The 14,604-nt window shown below is 32.5% G+C and overlaps 1 protein-coding gene and 1 non-coding gene across 4 annotated transcripts in view; one reads left to right on the forward strand and one right to left on the reverse strand.

Moving 5' to 3' along the window:
• Positions 1–14,604, reverse strand: part of Scyl2 (SCY1 like pseudokinase 2) — a 61,948-nt gene that overhangs the window by 44,126 nt on the left and 3,218 nt on the right. For all 3 annotated transcript variants that reach the window (XM_046419340.2, XM_046419338.2, XM_046419339.2), the window contains exon 2: positions 6,960–7,163. In XM_046419340.2, coding sequence (XP_046275296.1) covers positions 6,960–7,136 — 177 coding nt within the window. In that variant the 5' untranslated portion in view covers positions 7,137–7,163. The remainder of the gene's footprint in view (positions 1–6,959; positions 7,164–14,604) is intronic.
• On the forward strand, positions 9,652–9,719 carry Trnav-cac (transfer RNA valine (anticodon CAC)). The gene has a single exon. It is a non-coding gene; the product is annotated as a tRNA-Val (tRNA).

Raw genomic sequence — 14,604 nt, forward strand, 5'->3', positions numbered from 1 at the left:
TGACAAAGTGCAACTATCCAGTATATCTTTAGACAATGATTAACTGTAGTTTAAATTTGAGTCTTTTAATTTTAAAAATTTCTCCCCAAAAAAAGCTTGTTTTATGACAGAATACAGTCTATCCTTATTAATTTTCTACATATCATTTTTTTAAGAAAGCGAGAGAGAGAGAAAATTTTAATATTAATTTTTTAGTTTTCAGCAGACACAACATCTTTGTTTGTATGTGGTGCTGAGGATCAAACTCAGGCCGCACACATGCCAGGCGAGCGAGCCACCGCTTGAGCCACATCTCCAGCCCCTACATATCAGTTTTATATATAGTTTTCTGGAAATAACAAATAGGTCAAGGTGGCTGATTAATGTTGTTAAGCCTTCTATATCATTACTCCTTCCAGCAAAGTGAGGGGGCTTAAAATCTCCAAATGATTGTGGATTTGTTTTCTAGTTTTATTAATTTTTACTTCAAGCACTTTGAAATTGTTATTAGGTACATATACACTTAGGATTATTATACTTTCTTGAAGAAGTTACAATATTATGTTATGAAATGTTTATCTTTATCTCTGATAATACTTTTTCTTGAAATTAATTTTATACTAATAGCTCTATTTCAGATTTCTCATGTTTTTTCCCCTCCTTTTGCTTTTAACACATTGGTGTATTGATATTTAAAGAGTAACATATGTATAGAGCATATAGCTACTATTTGCTTTTTACATATGTTGAACATTTATACCTTTTAATTATAATATCTAGATCATTTATATTTAAATTAATTAATAGAGATCACAGGAAACATCTGTGTTTCCTGTGTGCAGTAATGTGTAATATTTGCTACATGAAGGTCAGTGAAAAATTGGGTAAATGATAGGTTTGATGACTTAATATTTTGGAAAACATATTGAACGGTCCAGCTGCCAGGCTCAAAGAGGACTGTGGAATGCTTTTGTTGCAATTGTTCCTTTTCTCATTTATCATATGGTACACAGCAACAGACTCATCTTATTGTTTGTTAACATCTTTTATTTTGCAAATAAAAAATTATAGTGTGTGTGTGTGTGTGTGTGTGTGTATGTGTGTGTGTGAGAGAGAGAGAGAGAGAGAGAGAGCTCACGTACGCACAGGCGCGTGCGTGTGTATTGTACCAAAGGTGAACTTTGTTGAAAACCATTATGGTTTGTTTTTGTTGTTGTTGTGTTTTATTGGTGGGGGGGGGTAAGGAAGTAACCAGGGATTGAACTCAGGGGCAATGGCCTCGAGCCATATCCCCAGCCCCATTTTGCATTTTATTTAGAGACAGGGTCTCACTGAGTTGCTTAGAGTCTCGCTTTTGTTGAGGCTGGCTTTGAACTCTCAATCCCTGCCTCATCCTCCCAAGATGCTGGGATTACAGGCGTGAACCACCATGCCTGGCCACCACTATTATTGTTTGTTTGGGATTTTATTAATATTTTATTTTTTAGTTGTACTTGGACACAATGCCTCTATTTCACTTATTTATTTTTATGTGGTGCTGAGGATTGAACCCAGGGTTTCGCAAGTGAGAGGTGAGTGCTCTACCCCTGAGCCACAACCCCAGCCCCATTATGGTTTTAATGTGAAATTCTCTAACAACAAATAAGGCTGAGTATTTTTACATATGCCTATTTGCCATTTGATTATTCTCTTTAATGAAACACCTGTTTATGTGATTTATTAATTTTTAATTGCATTATTAGCTGGTTGTTGAGTTTTCCAGTCTTTGCATATCTTATAAACAAGTGTCTGTACTCCAAATGTTTTTTCACAGTCTATGGATTGCTCCTTTATAAATGATTTGTTGACTAAAAAAAAAAAATAAAATCAAAAATAAAGTAATGATAAAAAATTGAGTCTTTTTACACAATAATTAATTAGAACAAAATATGTGCAATATTTGCTTGCAATTGTTCCTATCCTTTATTCACTGCATATTCTTTAAAATACACTGAAAGAAAAGACACCCACTAAAAAGTATGTTTTTCCAACAGCCCAATTTAAAAAAGAAAAAAAAGACTATAAAGTTCTTCTAAAAACTAATATTTGTCACAACTGAGGATGTTTCATTTGAAATAGACCTAATTTATACGTTGTTTTTTTTTTTTAAAGATCCTTTGCTTACTATAAAGGTGAACTTTGTTGAAAACCAGATCATTCAAGAAATAAAATCTAAGTTATGTGATATAAAGTAATGCATTTAGGATTCTCTAACCGCAATCATGACCTCCATTAACCTCTCTCTTAAGAGCCACCAAAGACATTTTTTGAAACACAGATGTTTCCTATGATCTCTATTTTCTGGATCCTTTGTGACTGGGCAGTAATAACTGCCAAACATCAGACTCTTCATCTTTCATCTGATTTTGAGATAATACTCCTTCAAAACAATGAAATAAAAACTAAATTTTAATTTATAATAAGTTAAAAATAACTTGATTTTTGAGAAGACTGAAACGTAGCAACATATACCCCTTAAAATTACTACAATTTTGATTTTTTTTTAATCAAAGTAACTTGACTAATACATCAAGCTTTGCATAATGGTCTCCTTTATTTTAAAACATAAAGTATAATTTGTTTACTTATTATAATTTAGTTATGCTTTCATTCACAAAATATTTGTGAGTTCCACCCACAAATACTGGCATCTAAATAACAAATGTATATTTGTTAATACTTAATGAACTAAGTTCAATTCTACATTTAGTAGACTAGATAAACTATGAACAATGAAACATTTATTATGTTTAAAACTTTAAAAACTAACCAATCTTCATTATTCTCACAGAAACTAATAAGTTATTTAACTAAAGGTATTATGAAGCTCATGAAGCAGGAGGAAAAAATATGTACCAGGCCAATGTATACAACTCTGAAGACAAAATTACACCACAGTTGCCCTATTAAAAAAAAGGAATTTTTTTAAAAAACTTGGTATAAAATAGTTGAAAGATGGCTAGGGATATATATAGTCAGTTGGTAGAGTGCTTGCCTCTCAGGTACAAGGCCATGGGTTCAATCCCTAGCATCACACACATACACACACACACACACACACACACACAATAGCTGAAAGAAATTTCAAAATGTAGAATTATTTTTCTACATGAAAGGAAGAAAAAATTAGGTATATGGGTGAGATGGAAACTATAATTATGTGCTACTTTCATTACAAATTATTTAAACAAACTGTCAGTCTCAATAGTCATATTCTAATCTAACAAATAAGTTTCCAATAACAGCACTCCAAAATTAAATTAAAATTTTTTCAATTTAAAAATGAAAACAATTATACACTGATGATTCTCAGCAAATCTATATTTTACTTTCATAAATTATTCACTATGAGGAATTCTGGAATGAATGCCCTTCAAAAACAGTAAATATCAGCAGAACAATTTCTATTGATTTTTGCTGGGAATGTAAAACCAGAATACTAACAAAAATGTGTCCAATCAGGTACAACGAAATTACCAAGTTCACAAGTAAATTGTTGTTTACTAATTTTTTATATTGTGACATCCCAGGTTTCATAAATATTTACTTTGTTTTATTTACTCTGTAGGTGCTGTAATTACTATTCTTCACAGAGTAGTAATTCACCATCTAGATTAAAAAGTCAAAAACTGTACATGATCTGAAAATTATAATTCACCAGATACTTATATAAATTTGAAATAACCCTAAGAAAAAAATACCCCTAACCTTTCAAAGGGAATGCAAGCCTTAAATATACTTTTAAAGGGATTCTTTTAACTCAAAAATATTGTTGGGTTTTGGAGGGAGGCAACATTATGATAATGCTCTCAAAAATCAAGTAAAAAATAAGCGAAATTTGTTTGCTCAGGAAAAAAATATGAAGTGAACTTTAAATACAATGACTTGAATATCATGGTATTTACTGTCATGCAGCAATAGAAAACACTTTCATGTCCTACTGAAACAGTATGAGAACTCCTCCAATCCAAAGTCCCCAATCTACTGATCACCTTGAAGTCAATGTCAAATTTAAGAGCATATATGCTTATAAAATATATCCACAATTAAATATATAGTATGATAGTAGTTGCTCAAGGAAAGCCTGAGAGGATAAGAAAGATGTGCTGATCCTATGACCATTTTTTTTTTTGGGGGGGGGGGGGGGAAGAGGTACTAAAGAAGAGTACCTTTTTCATTATTTTCTTTCTAGTTTAACTAGATTAACATCATTCAAGAGAACTTCTGACATTGATAGAAACTCCTATATCTGCATCGTCCAATATGATAGTACTAGTCAAATGTAGCTATGGAAAGGCTGAAAGGAAAGTAGGACAACTAAGGAATTTAATTTAATTTAAATAGATGCGTCTAGTGCCTGTCATATTGGACAGTGCAGCTCTTGATTGCCTACTTTACATGATCTCTTTTAATAAAACTAAAGCACTGAAAAAGAATTAATATTTTCAATTAAGGAGGAAGTTAAAATGAAGCTTTAATGTCAGTATGATTATAGAGACTTAGCTCTTCACTAAGGAATTAACCAGTAGTAAATATAGGATACTCAGCTCTGACCCCCCACCTTTTTTTTTTTTTTTTTTTTTGCAGGAGACAAAGAAAATTCAAAATCATATCTACCAAGAGTACTGGTGTATTCCAAAACTTCCTCTCCCCCCAAAAGCAATAATTTGTGGGGAAAATGAAAAAGATTAAAGTTTTCAAAGAGAACCCGGTTCTGGCATTCAGGTGTTGATAATAGGGCTCTATCATTGGTGCCTGGTTATCCTGTTCTATGAGCAGCAACAGAAGCTCTAAGTGAAATTACCAAGTTCATAAGTAAATTATTATTTACTAATTCTTTATCTTGCTGCATCCCAGGTTTCACAAATATTTACTTTCTTCCATCTACTCTGCAGGTGCTATAATTACTACTCTTATCAGGGGATTTTAGCATAAAAATTACAATATCAACACAAATACCTAGCATCCTTTTGTTTAAGCACAGAGATGCAATTTTATTACCACATCCTTAATGAAAATGCATAATATTATAAATTTGGTGTTCATTTTCTCCTTATATACAGTCATGTACTACATAACAACATTTAACAATTCATATAATGGTGGTCCCATAAGATTATATACCCTATGACATCACAGTTATCTTAGTTTAAGTACACACGGTGATCTTAGCACAACAAAACCAACGAATGACACATTTCTTGGAACATATACCTGTCATTGAATGACACATGCCTGTAATAGATTATAAAAGCAATTTGTGCTACTGTTAGAAGAGACAGGTCATTTACATAACTTTGTAAATGTTTTTTTAACTAGTGAGTACTTTTAAGAAACCACTTGCTTTGTGGATGGACTTTTGGTGAACTGAGAGAGAAAACAATGCTCAAAAATGATAATTTAAATCAATCAGCATATAACATGGGGATTAACGATCTGAAAAGACCTCCAAATAATAACAATAAAAGCAAATTTATAAGCCAGGTATGAACTACATACCAGTAATCTGTCTCAGGACCAAGAATTCCTAATTCATAAAAGGATAACCAAAGCCATTTTGATCTTCAATATACTTGTTTGGGAAATAAGCTAACTTTTAAAAGAAGCAAATAATGCATATCCACACTGTATGATTATGGGTAGTCATTGTTAAGTATGTGTAATAAATCCCTCACATCTTAAACTCCATATATTTCATATGTAAGGAATTCCATATATTTCACACGTAAGGAAATAAAAATACTTTTAGACTGTTTTTTTTTAAGATCTTATTTCTGGGCTGGGGTTGTACCTAGCCTGTGTGAGGCTCTGGGTTCAATCTTCAGCACCATATAAAAATAAATAAATAAATAAAATAAATGTCTATCAACAACTAAAAAAAGTTTTTTAAAAAAAGATCTTATTTCTACAGAGATTTTAAACCTGAGATTTTAAACCAGAGATTTTTATGCCTTAAAAATTCCAACAAAAAGCTGCTAATAAAATTTAACACTAATGATACTCAACATTTCTAAGAACCATCTGCTGATCTCTTAAGCCAAATTAAAGGAGAAAAAAAACTCAAACTACTCTTCCCTAAAAGAAGAGTTAGTCCCAAAAAAACAAATGACTACAAAATAATATAACTCAAAACACACTACTAAATATATCCCACAACTATTATCCCCTTCTAATGGCAAAAGCTATCAGGTAAACACATATAAAAAAATTTAGAAGTCTATTTTCTATAAGGCTATAAAATAAAAGAGGGAATAAGAGTGTACTAAATGGACCAGGGGTATAGCTCAGAGGTAAATGGTTGCCTAGCTTGCATGGGCAAAACCCTAGGTTCAATTCCCCAGCATTGGGGGGAAAAATATGCACTAAACAAGAGACACTTAACGTTAGCAGTATTTAAATGGATATTTTCCTGATAATTTATTGACAAATGTAAAAGAAAACTTAAGTGCTATGGCAATTTTTATCCTAAAATATATTTTGCAATTATTATCTTTTAATATGCTCAAATAACACTTTATTAAGTAAAGTGGTATTTGTAACACTTTGTTATTAAGTAAACAAAAGTAGGTTAGCATGGTATGTCAAACAGCATATGTGTAAACCAGGAGACACAGGGCATATTTTAAAATTTTTGTTTTTGGTGACTTCATAAGATGAAATGAAAAACAAAGAGCTGAATTAAGAATCCATTAAAGAACTTTTGATTTTTTTTTAAGAACTTTTGGTACTTCTTAACATAAAAATCATACATGAGGGGCTGGGGTTATAGCTCAGCAGTAGAACACTTGCCTTGAACTTGTGATGCACAAGGTTCTATCCTCAGCACCACATAAAAATTAAACATATTGTGTCCATCTTTAAAAAAAATTTTTTTAAATACATACACAGACTTTACAGTACTTAGCATGTATTTTTTTTTCCAACTAGACAGAATAACTTACCTGTTTTGTAGATTTTTTTGTGCCATTAAAAATCTTCCAAGCTAGACCATTACCACCACTGGCAATGTGCCGACCAACATCAAATTCTCTAGTGACAGGATTTCCCATTACTGCACTAGTGACATCAGCTGTTACCTTTGTAACAGTACTCTTCAACTTATTAAGCATGGACTCCATGGCTGTGTATTAGGTAGTTACAGTCACCTAGAAACACACAAGGATATGGGAGAGCTCATCATTTTTTGTCCAAGCACTTATTCATAATTTAGTTTGAAAAGTTTAAACAAACAATACCAAACAGATAAGTTACATGTTGGTTTTGCCTTCAGAGAACCCAATACACTTGACTATACATTTACAGCTAGAACCAAATGATCAGTTCCTCTCAACCACAGTTCTCACAAACCAGAAAAAGACATGATTATACTGGACACTGACATAAAGGAAAAAAAATCAATGCTGTTCAATTATATAACATGTACCCTTTAAGACTTAAGTGGTATAGAAGGTCAGAATCTTCACACTGAAAGGTGAACCCAAGGATTTGCCCCTGCTTTCTGCCCAGGCACATATCAAATCAGAGTGATAAGCAGAATTCCAGTCAGCTAAGGGGATGAACTACAATTCAGAGATGCAGAAACGGCTGGAAGTTCAGGGACAGAATTTCAAAGTGAAAGATGCTATGTTGAAAAAGAGCACAAGGTCCCCTTCATGTTTTGTTAATACTAAAGTGCACACATGTAGTTTGAGACTCTACTAGTTCTATTAATTAAACTGCTTGTGAGCTGAATAGTTTCAATTCACACAGGGCTTCAAAATCATTCCTGAGCTCCTCAGCCAGGCTGGAGAGTCTTCACTGATCACTAGGGCATTTTAGCAGGACTATGCCTTAATAGGACAAACCTATTCTAGCTGGGTAGTGATGGTGCTGTACTCCCAGTTACCGAGGAGACTGAGAAAGAAGAAATGCTTAAGCCCAGGAGCTGCAAGTCAGCCTGGACAACATATCAAGACTCCATCTCTTAATTAAAAAAGAAGATAAAACTGCTCTAACAACAAAAGTCATTCTCAAGCAACCAAACTAATCTAACTAAGCTGCCTTCCAGAAGAAAATCTACTGCTCATGAAAGGAAGACACAAGACACAAAATCAGATACTCAACAAAGTAACATTCACATTGTTCAGCACACAATCAAAAATCATCAGACATGACAAAAAGAAAAAAGATATAACTTATAATCAAATGAAAAATCAGTCAATAAAATCTGACTTCAAGATGATAGATACATAGAATTAGCAAAGACATTAAAAGTTATCACAGGTCCAAAGCAGTTAAAGGAAAACATGAACAAAATGAAAGAAAATGGAATTTTTTAAAGGCCCAAATGAAAATTCAAGACATGAAAAATAAATTTAAATAAATCTCACTAATTTCAGGAATGAGATGAACATATTAGACAGTGTAAGGGGAAAAGCAGCAAAACTTGAAGATGGAGTAAAAATTTGAAAAAAAAAAAAAAAAAAAAGATGAACAAAGTCTCAGTAATCCATGGGATAATATCACAGATCTTATACATGAAAACAGATCCTCAAAATAAGGAAGAGAGGGGAAAAAATAATGGCAAAAATTTTTCCAAATTTCCTAAAATATTATACAAAGCTTCAAGAAATTCAAAAAACACAAAGGAAACCATACCTATATCTATCATACCAAATAGCTGAAAATAATTTATTAAAAATCTTTGAAATGGCTATAGAAAACAGGTAAATCATACAGAGAGGTACAAAAATAAGAATTTTCCCAGACTTCACTTCAAAACTATGTATACCAGAGAACTGAATGAGGTCTTTAAAGTGCTAAAGAAATTATTAACCTAGAATCCTGTATGGTGAGGAAAATCACCTTCAAAATTCAAAGAAAAAACAACTCAGGAGGCTGAGGCAGGTGGATCACCAAGTCTGAGGTCAGCCTGGGAAACATAATGAGATCCTATCTCAAAACAAAAAGGACCAGGGATGTAGCTCAGTAGTACAGTACCCCTGATTTTAATAGTCAGTCCCAAAACAGAAGGGGGCAGGGGAGAACAATGTAAATAAAGACTTTTTAGAAAAACAAAACCTAGAAAATTTGTTGCCAAACATAATTTCTACAAGAAATACTAAAGGAATTTCTTCAAAAAGAAAGAAAAAGATACAAAAAAAAAAAAAAAAGATGTTGTGTCTGCCAAAAAAAATAAATATTAAAAAATTCTCTCTCTCTCTCTCTCTCTCTCTCCCCCCCTCCCCTCCTCTCTCTTTAAAAAAAAAAAAAGAAATTTGGATCTATAAAATAAATGGAGGATACTGAAAATAAAAATTATTATAAGGGCATATAAAAAAACTTCTGTTAGAATTATCTTTAAATGATGGCAGATCATGTAAAGTAAAAGTATAACATTGTGTTTGTGTAGAAAAAATATACTAAAATAAAGGATGAGAGAAATGAAAGTATATTTTTGAAAGATTCTTGCATTTCATGAGAAGCAGTATAACATTTGAAGGCACACTGTGGCAAATTAAAAATATACATTATAAACCTTAAAATAACAACTAAAGTAATAAACAAACATAAGTAAAAGGTAAATAGTGGTGATAAAATAGAATCCTAAAGCAAACAGAATAGATAACAAAATGAAATAGGAAGGGACTGGGGTTGTGGCTCAGTGGTAGAGCACTCGCCTCACACGTGAGAGACCCTGGGTTCGATCCTCAGCATCACATAAAAATAAATAAACAAAATAAAGATATTGTGTCCATGTATAACTAAAAAAATATTTTAAAAAATGAAATAGGGATAGAGGAAGGAACAAAAAAGCAAGTGTGGCAAACAGAGAATACACAGCAAGATGGCTAATTTAAATCCAACCACATCAATAACAACATTTAAATAAATTAGTCAAAATTCTAATTAAAAGGCCCAGATTGTCAAATTGGATTTAAAAAGCAAGCATATCTAACTATATGCTGCTTATAAAAAATTAACTTTAAAAATACAAAAATGCAGGGCTGGGGTTATGGCTTGGTGGTAAGCCCTCGCCTAGCATGAGTAAAGCCCTGGGTTCAATCCTCAGCACCATATATAAACAAATAAATAAAGGTATAAAAACAAAAAATACAAAAACGCAGGTAAAAAAATGTAAAAGTAGCCGGATGTAGTGGTGCACATCTGAAATCCCAGCGGTATGGGAGACTGAGGCAGGAAGATCGCTGGTTCAAAGCCAGCCTCAGCAACAGTGAGGTGCTACGCAACGTGGTAAGACCCTGTTTCTAAATAAAATACAAAATAGGGCTGGGGATGTGGCTCAATGGTTGAGTGCCCAAGTTCACTCCCCAATACTCACCCCCCAAAAATGTAAAAGTAATATACCAAGCTGGAATGGATATATTAATAACAGGATAGACTTCAAAGATAAAACATATTTTGTAATGATAAATGTTTTCAACAAGAAAACATAACAATTTTAAATGTATACACATGCATTGAGAGACCCTCAAAATAAGTGCAACAGAAACTGATAGAATTGAAAGAATATAGAAATCCACAATTTTAATTGAAGACTTCAAGAGTTCTCTCAGTAACAACAACAACAACAAAAAAAATCAGTAAGGCTATAGATCTCAACAGTATTAAATGTTTAAGTCCCATATATCTCAGTGACAATATCTCAATTCTAAGATTTTAATAATAATGCACAATCACAATATACAACCTAGAAATTAGACCCTTTATAACTATTTATGTTCTTGACAAAATATTTCAAATGCCATTAGCCTAAAATCAGTTGAAGAGGTACAATGTTTTTCAAGCAAAAATTTTGAAAACCACTGGACTAAGGCAGCACTAGTCTATACCCTGTTTTCTCCAGTAATTATATTTATGTAAGTATAACTTCCTTCTTTCTATGAAGACTTGAACTATAAGTGGAAATATTCTCTTTCCCTTTTTAATTTATTGCTGCATTTTTAAGTGATTAGAAAAATGTTACTATTGGCATTATGAAAATATTTATTTGCTATACCAAATTATTCTTTATGAACATCTCTACTGATTTTGATGGGAAGGTGAAGGAATACAAAATCCTACTTAAAACCTACCTATCCATTCCTCTAACTCTGCCTGACATACTATTACCATGCACACTGTTATACACTGGGAACTCGTAAATGGAAGCATTTCTGCTCTTTAGGCATTTAGTCCAGTGGCAGACTTAGACTGGCAGATACTATAACAGTGACTGGAGACATGAATATATCATGCTACAGGAACATTAAGATAAACTCAAAAATAAGTGTTTTCAGGTAGAAAAAAAAGAGTAGGAGGATAATATTACAGAAAGAGGGTTACCATGTACCAAGATATGGAAGAGAAGATTACATCATTGTGAAAAACAAAGGATATTTTCATGGTTGATATTCAAATTTGAAATGTCTATCCATCACCTAAACAGAACAACACGGACGTACACAAGGTGGAGAATAGATATGGAAACTCATCTGGTGATATAATTTTTATTGGATACCTTCTATGTACCTAACATAATATGTAAGAAACTGAAGAAGGTAAAGAAAAAAATAAACTACAAAGGAGCTACCATTAAGGAGGGAAAAAAACATACAAGTAAAACAACTGTAGCATGAGCCTACAGAAAAGATAAAATGCTACAGAATTTATAGTGTTAAAGGAGCAAAAAGAGGAGAAAAAGTAGAATGTTTCCCCAAAACAATAATGTAAGAAATGCTTTTAAAGACAGATAAAGAATAGAGCATGAAAGTGAGTAGATACAGAATGGAAGAAATGTAGGAGTAAAACTACAAGGCAAAACCAAAGTAGTTCAGATAATACCTGGAGAAAAAAGAAGAAAGTATGGCAAAGGAGACTAGAAAAGCCAGATCACCATGGGGAGCAGGGTTTCAGGCATAAGTAAGATGATTAATCACCCCATCTAGTGGAGTAAAAAAGATATACTAGGGGTGGAGGCAGGGAATACCTCAAGACTGAAAAGAATTTTAATATATAACTCAGAGATGATGTACATAGTTTAGAAAGTAAAGCAAGAAAATAAAGGACAGTAGGAAATACAAATGTTTTCTCAAAAATTTTCATTTGATGAATAAAGATCACTTTTCAAAAGTTATAAATGACAGAAATGTTTACTCATTAAGCCATTTCTCCTTGTATACTTAATAGAATTCATTTGAAATTTATCTCCCCAGGTGCAGTGGCACATGCCTGTGATCCCATCAGCTCAGGAGGCTGAGACAGCCACCTCAGCAAGGAGCGAGGTGCTAAGCAATTAGTGAGACCCTATCTCTAAATAAAATACAAAATAGGGCTGGGGATGTGGCTCAGTGGTTGAGAGCCTCTGAATTCAATCCCTGGTACCAAAAAAAAAAAAAGAAAGAAAGAAATTCAACTACCTCTTCAATTTCAGCCAAAACAAGATATGGGGTAGTTTCCATATTATCCCATGATTGTATCATTCTACCATCTGGCTCAATCATTATCTGGCTTTCAGTAGACCCAATAGGGGAATCTGCTGTAACACTAGGTTTTACCTGTACCTCAAAAAGTAAGCTGAGTATTACAGCATCTGATGGCAGGTAGTGAAGAGGAATTGAAAATTTTTTCAGTTCTGCCTGTTCAGAAATTCTAGATATAGCAGAAATAGGTAAAATTATATTTTATGCTTAAAAATGGATTTTCAAATAACAACTCAAAGAATCCCTACTTCCCCAAGAATAAAATATTAAAAAGCAGGATTAGCTTCCATTTTTGATGAAAATACTGCAATACAAATACTAAGGTTACTTTAAACTGAACACAGAAGCACATGCCTGTAATCCCAGATACTTGGAAAGCCAAAGAAGAGGATCCCAATTTCAAGGCCAGTCTCAACAACTTAGTGGGAGAGATCCTGTCTCAACATAAAAAGTCACAAGGACAGGGAATGTAGCTCAGTAGTAAAATGCCCCTGGGTTTAATCTCCAGTACCTAAAAAAATAAAATAAAAAGGCTATATACTCAATGATACAGTACCCCCGGATTCAATCCCCAGTATCACATACACACACACACACAAAAAAAAAAGGTAAATTAAGGTTTCTTTAATACATCTGACAATGAAATTGTATTGCTGGCTAGACCATCAACAAGCACAAAATAATAATATTGACTAGAAAGAACATTTGCATGAATACAAAATTAGCTCAAAATAGTATGCTTCAACCTGTAAAGAGGCACAAGGGTCTGAGATTTATATGTAAATGCTTGAAAATAAAAGAATATCAAGAAAAAAAATCATTGATTTGGTTAAATATTCATAAAATAAAATGTAACACTTCTAAATTACAATTACATTTGTATGAAATGAAATTTTTTTGGTAAAATACTTTTCAAATTTGGGGGGAAAAAATAGTAACCATATTCCTAAAGGAAATTCTTACTTGTTATAACTAAAGTATGAATACTTTGAAATATACTCTTGAAATACATGTTTCCACATAGAAGCATTCAAAGATTACCAGAAGATTTTTTAAAAGAAAGTTTTAAAAAAATGTTTTCTTTGACCTAAATAGAAGTCATGTTTAATCTTATTCAGAACCAAGATTATACAAGCTGAATATAATCATTCTCTTTATAAATACAAAAAGTACCTAATTTATTATCAGTTGAACCAGAACAGATTACTTACAGAAGACAATGTTGATTTTTAAAAACCATAAAAAACTGAAGTGACTTACTATGTAAAGTGAATTACACAACTATACAACAAATTAGTGGGTACATACTAAAGGTGAAAAGAACCACATTAAATGCATTAAAAACTACTTAAACAATAAGTAGTTTCCATTATTGGTTATAATCTTATGACTATTGTACAATGAGATTTAAATAGCAACAGAGAAATTATAAAGCAATGTATGCTAAAACAACAATTTAGTAACTTGAGTGCTGAAGGTATAGTTCAATGGAGAGTGCTTGCCTAGTATGTACCAGGGTTCCACTCTCAGCATAAAAAATAAAAATAAAAATTTGAAAAGTCAAAATAAAATTAGTAACAAGTTATGATGAACAACAAGTAAGGTAGTAGCTCAGTGGCAGAGCACTTGCCAAGCATGTGCAAGGCACTGGTTTGATGCTCAGCACCACACATAAATAAATAAAGATTCGTTGACAATTAAAAACTTAAAACATCAAAAAAAAAAAAAAAAAGAGCTGAGATTACATCCCAGTTTTTTGGTACTTCCAGTCTATGTGATTAATGAGGTATAGTTTTTACAAGAGTCTTTGAATTATTGAAAAAAAACCAGCAGCAGTGGCAGCTTCCCACTATTCAGTCCCTTCAGCTACAGGAGAGGAAAAAGAAATAACTGGGTAGGAAATTAAACTAAATAAGGTCATTTCAGTATATATATAGTCTTTAAAAAAAACTCCAATCTGGGCTGGCGATATAGCTCAGTCAATACAGTGCTTGCCTCACAAGCAAAAGGGCCTAGGTTCAATCCCTAGCACCACCAAATCTGAAAGAGTGTGGCACAATGTATAAAAACAAATTCATAAAGCAGTGAAGTACTATCTAAAACAAAGTTTTCAAATTCTGATGAA

This window comes from Marmota monax, unplaced genomic scaffold (assembly GCF_021218885.2).
Source record: "Marmota monax isolate L192 unplaced genomic scaffold, Marmota_monax_Labrador192_F-V1.1 WCK01_AAM20220418_F8-fsc00036, whole genome shotgun sequence".
NCBI lineage: Eukaryota > Metazoa > Chordata > Mammalia > Rodentia > Sciuridae > Marmota > Marmota monax.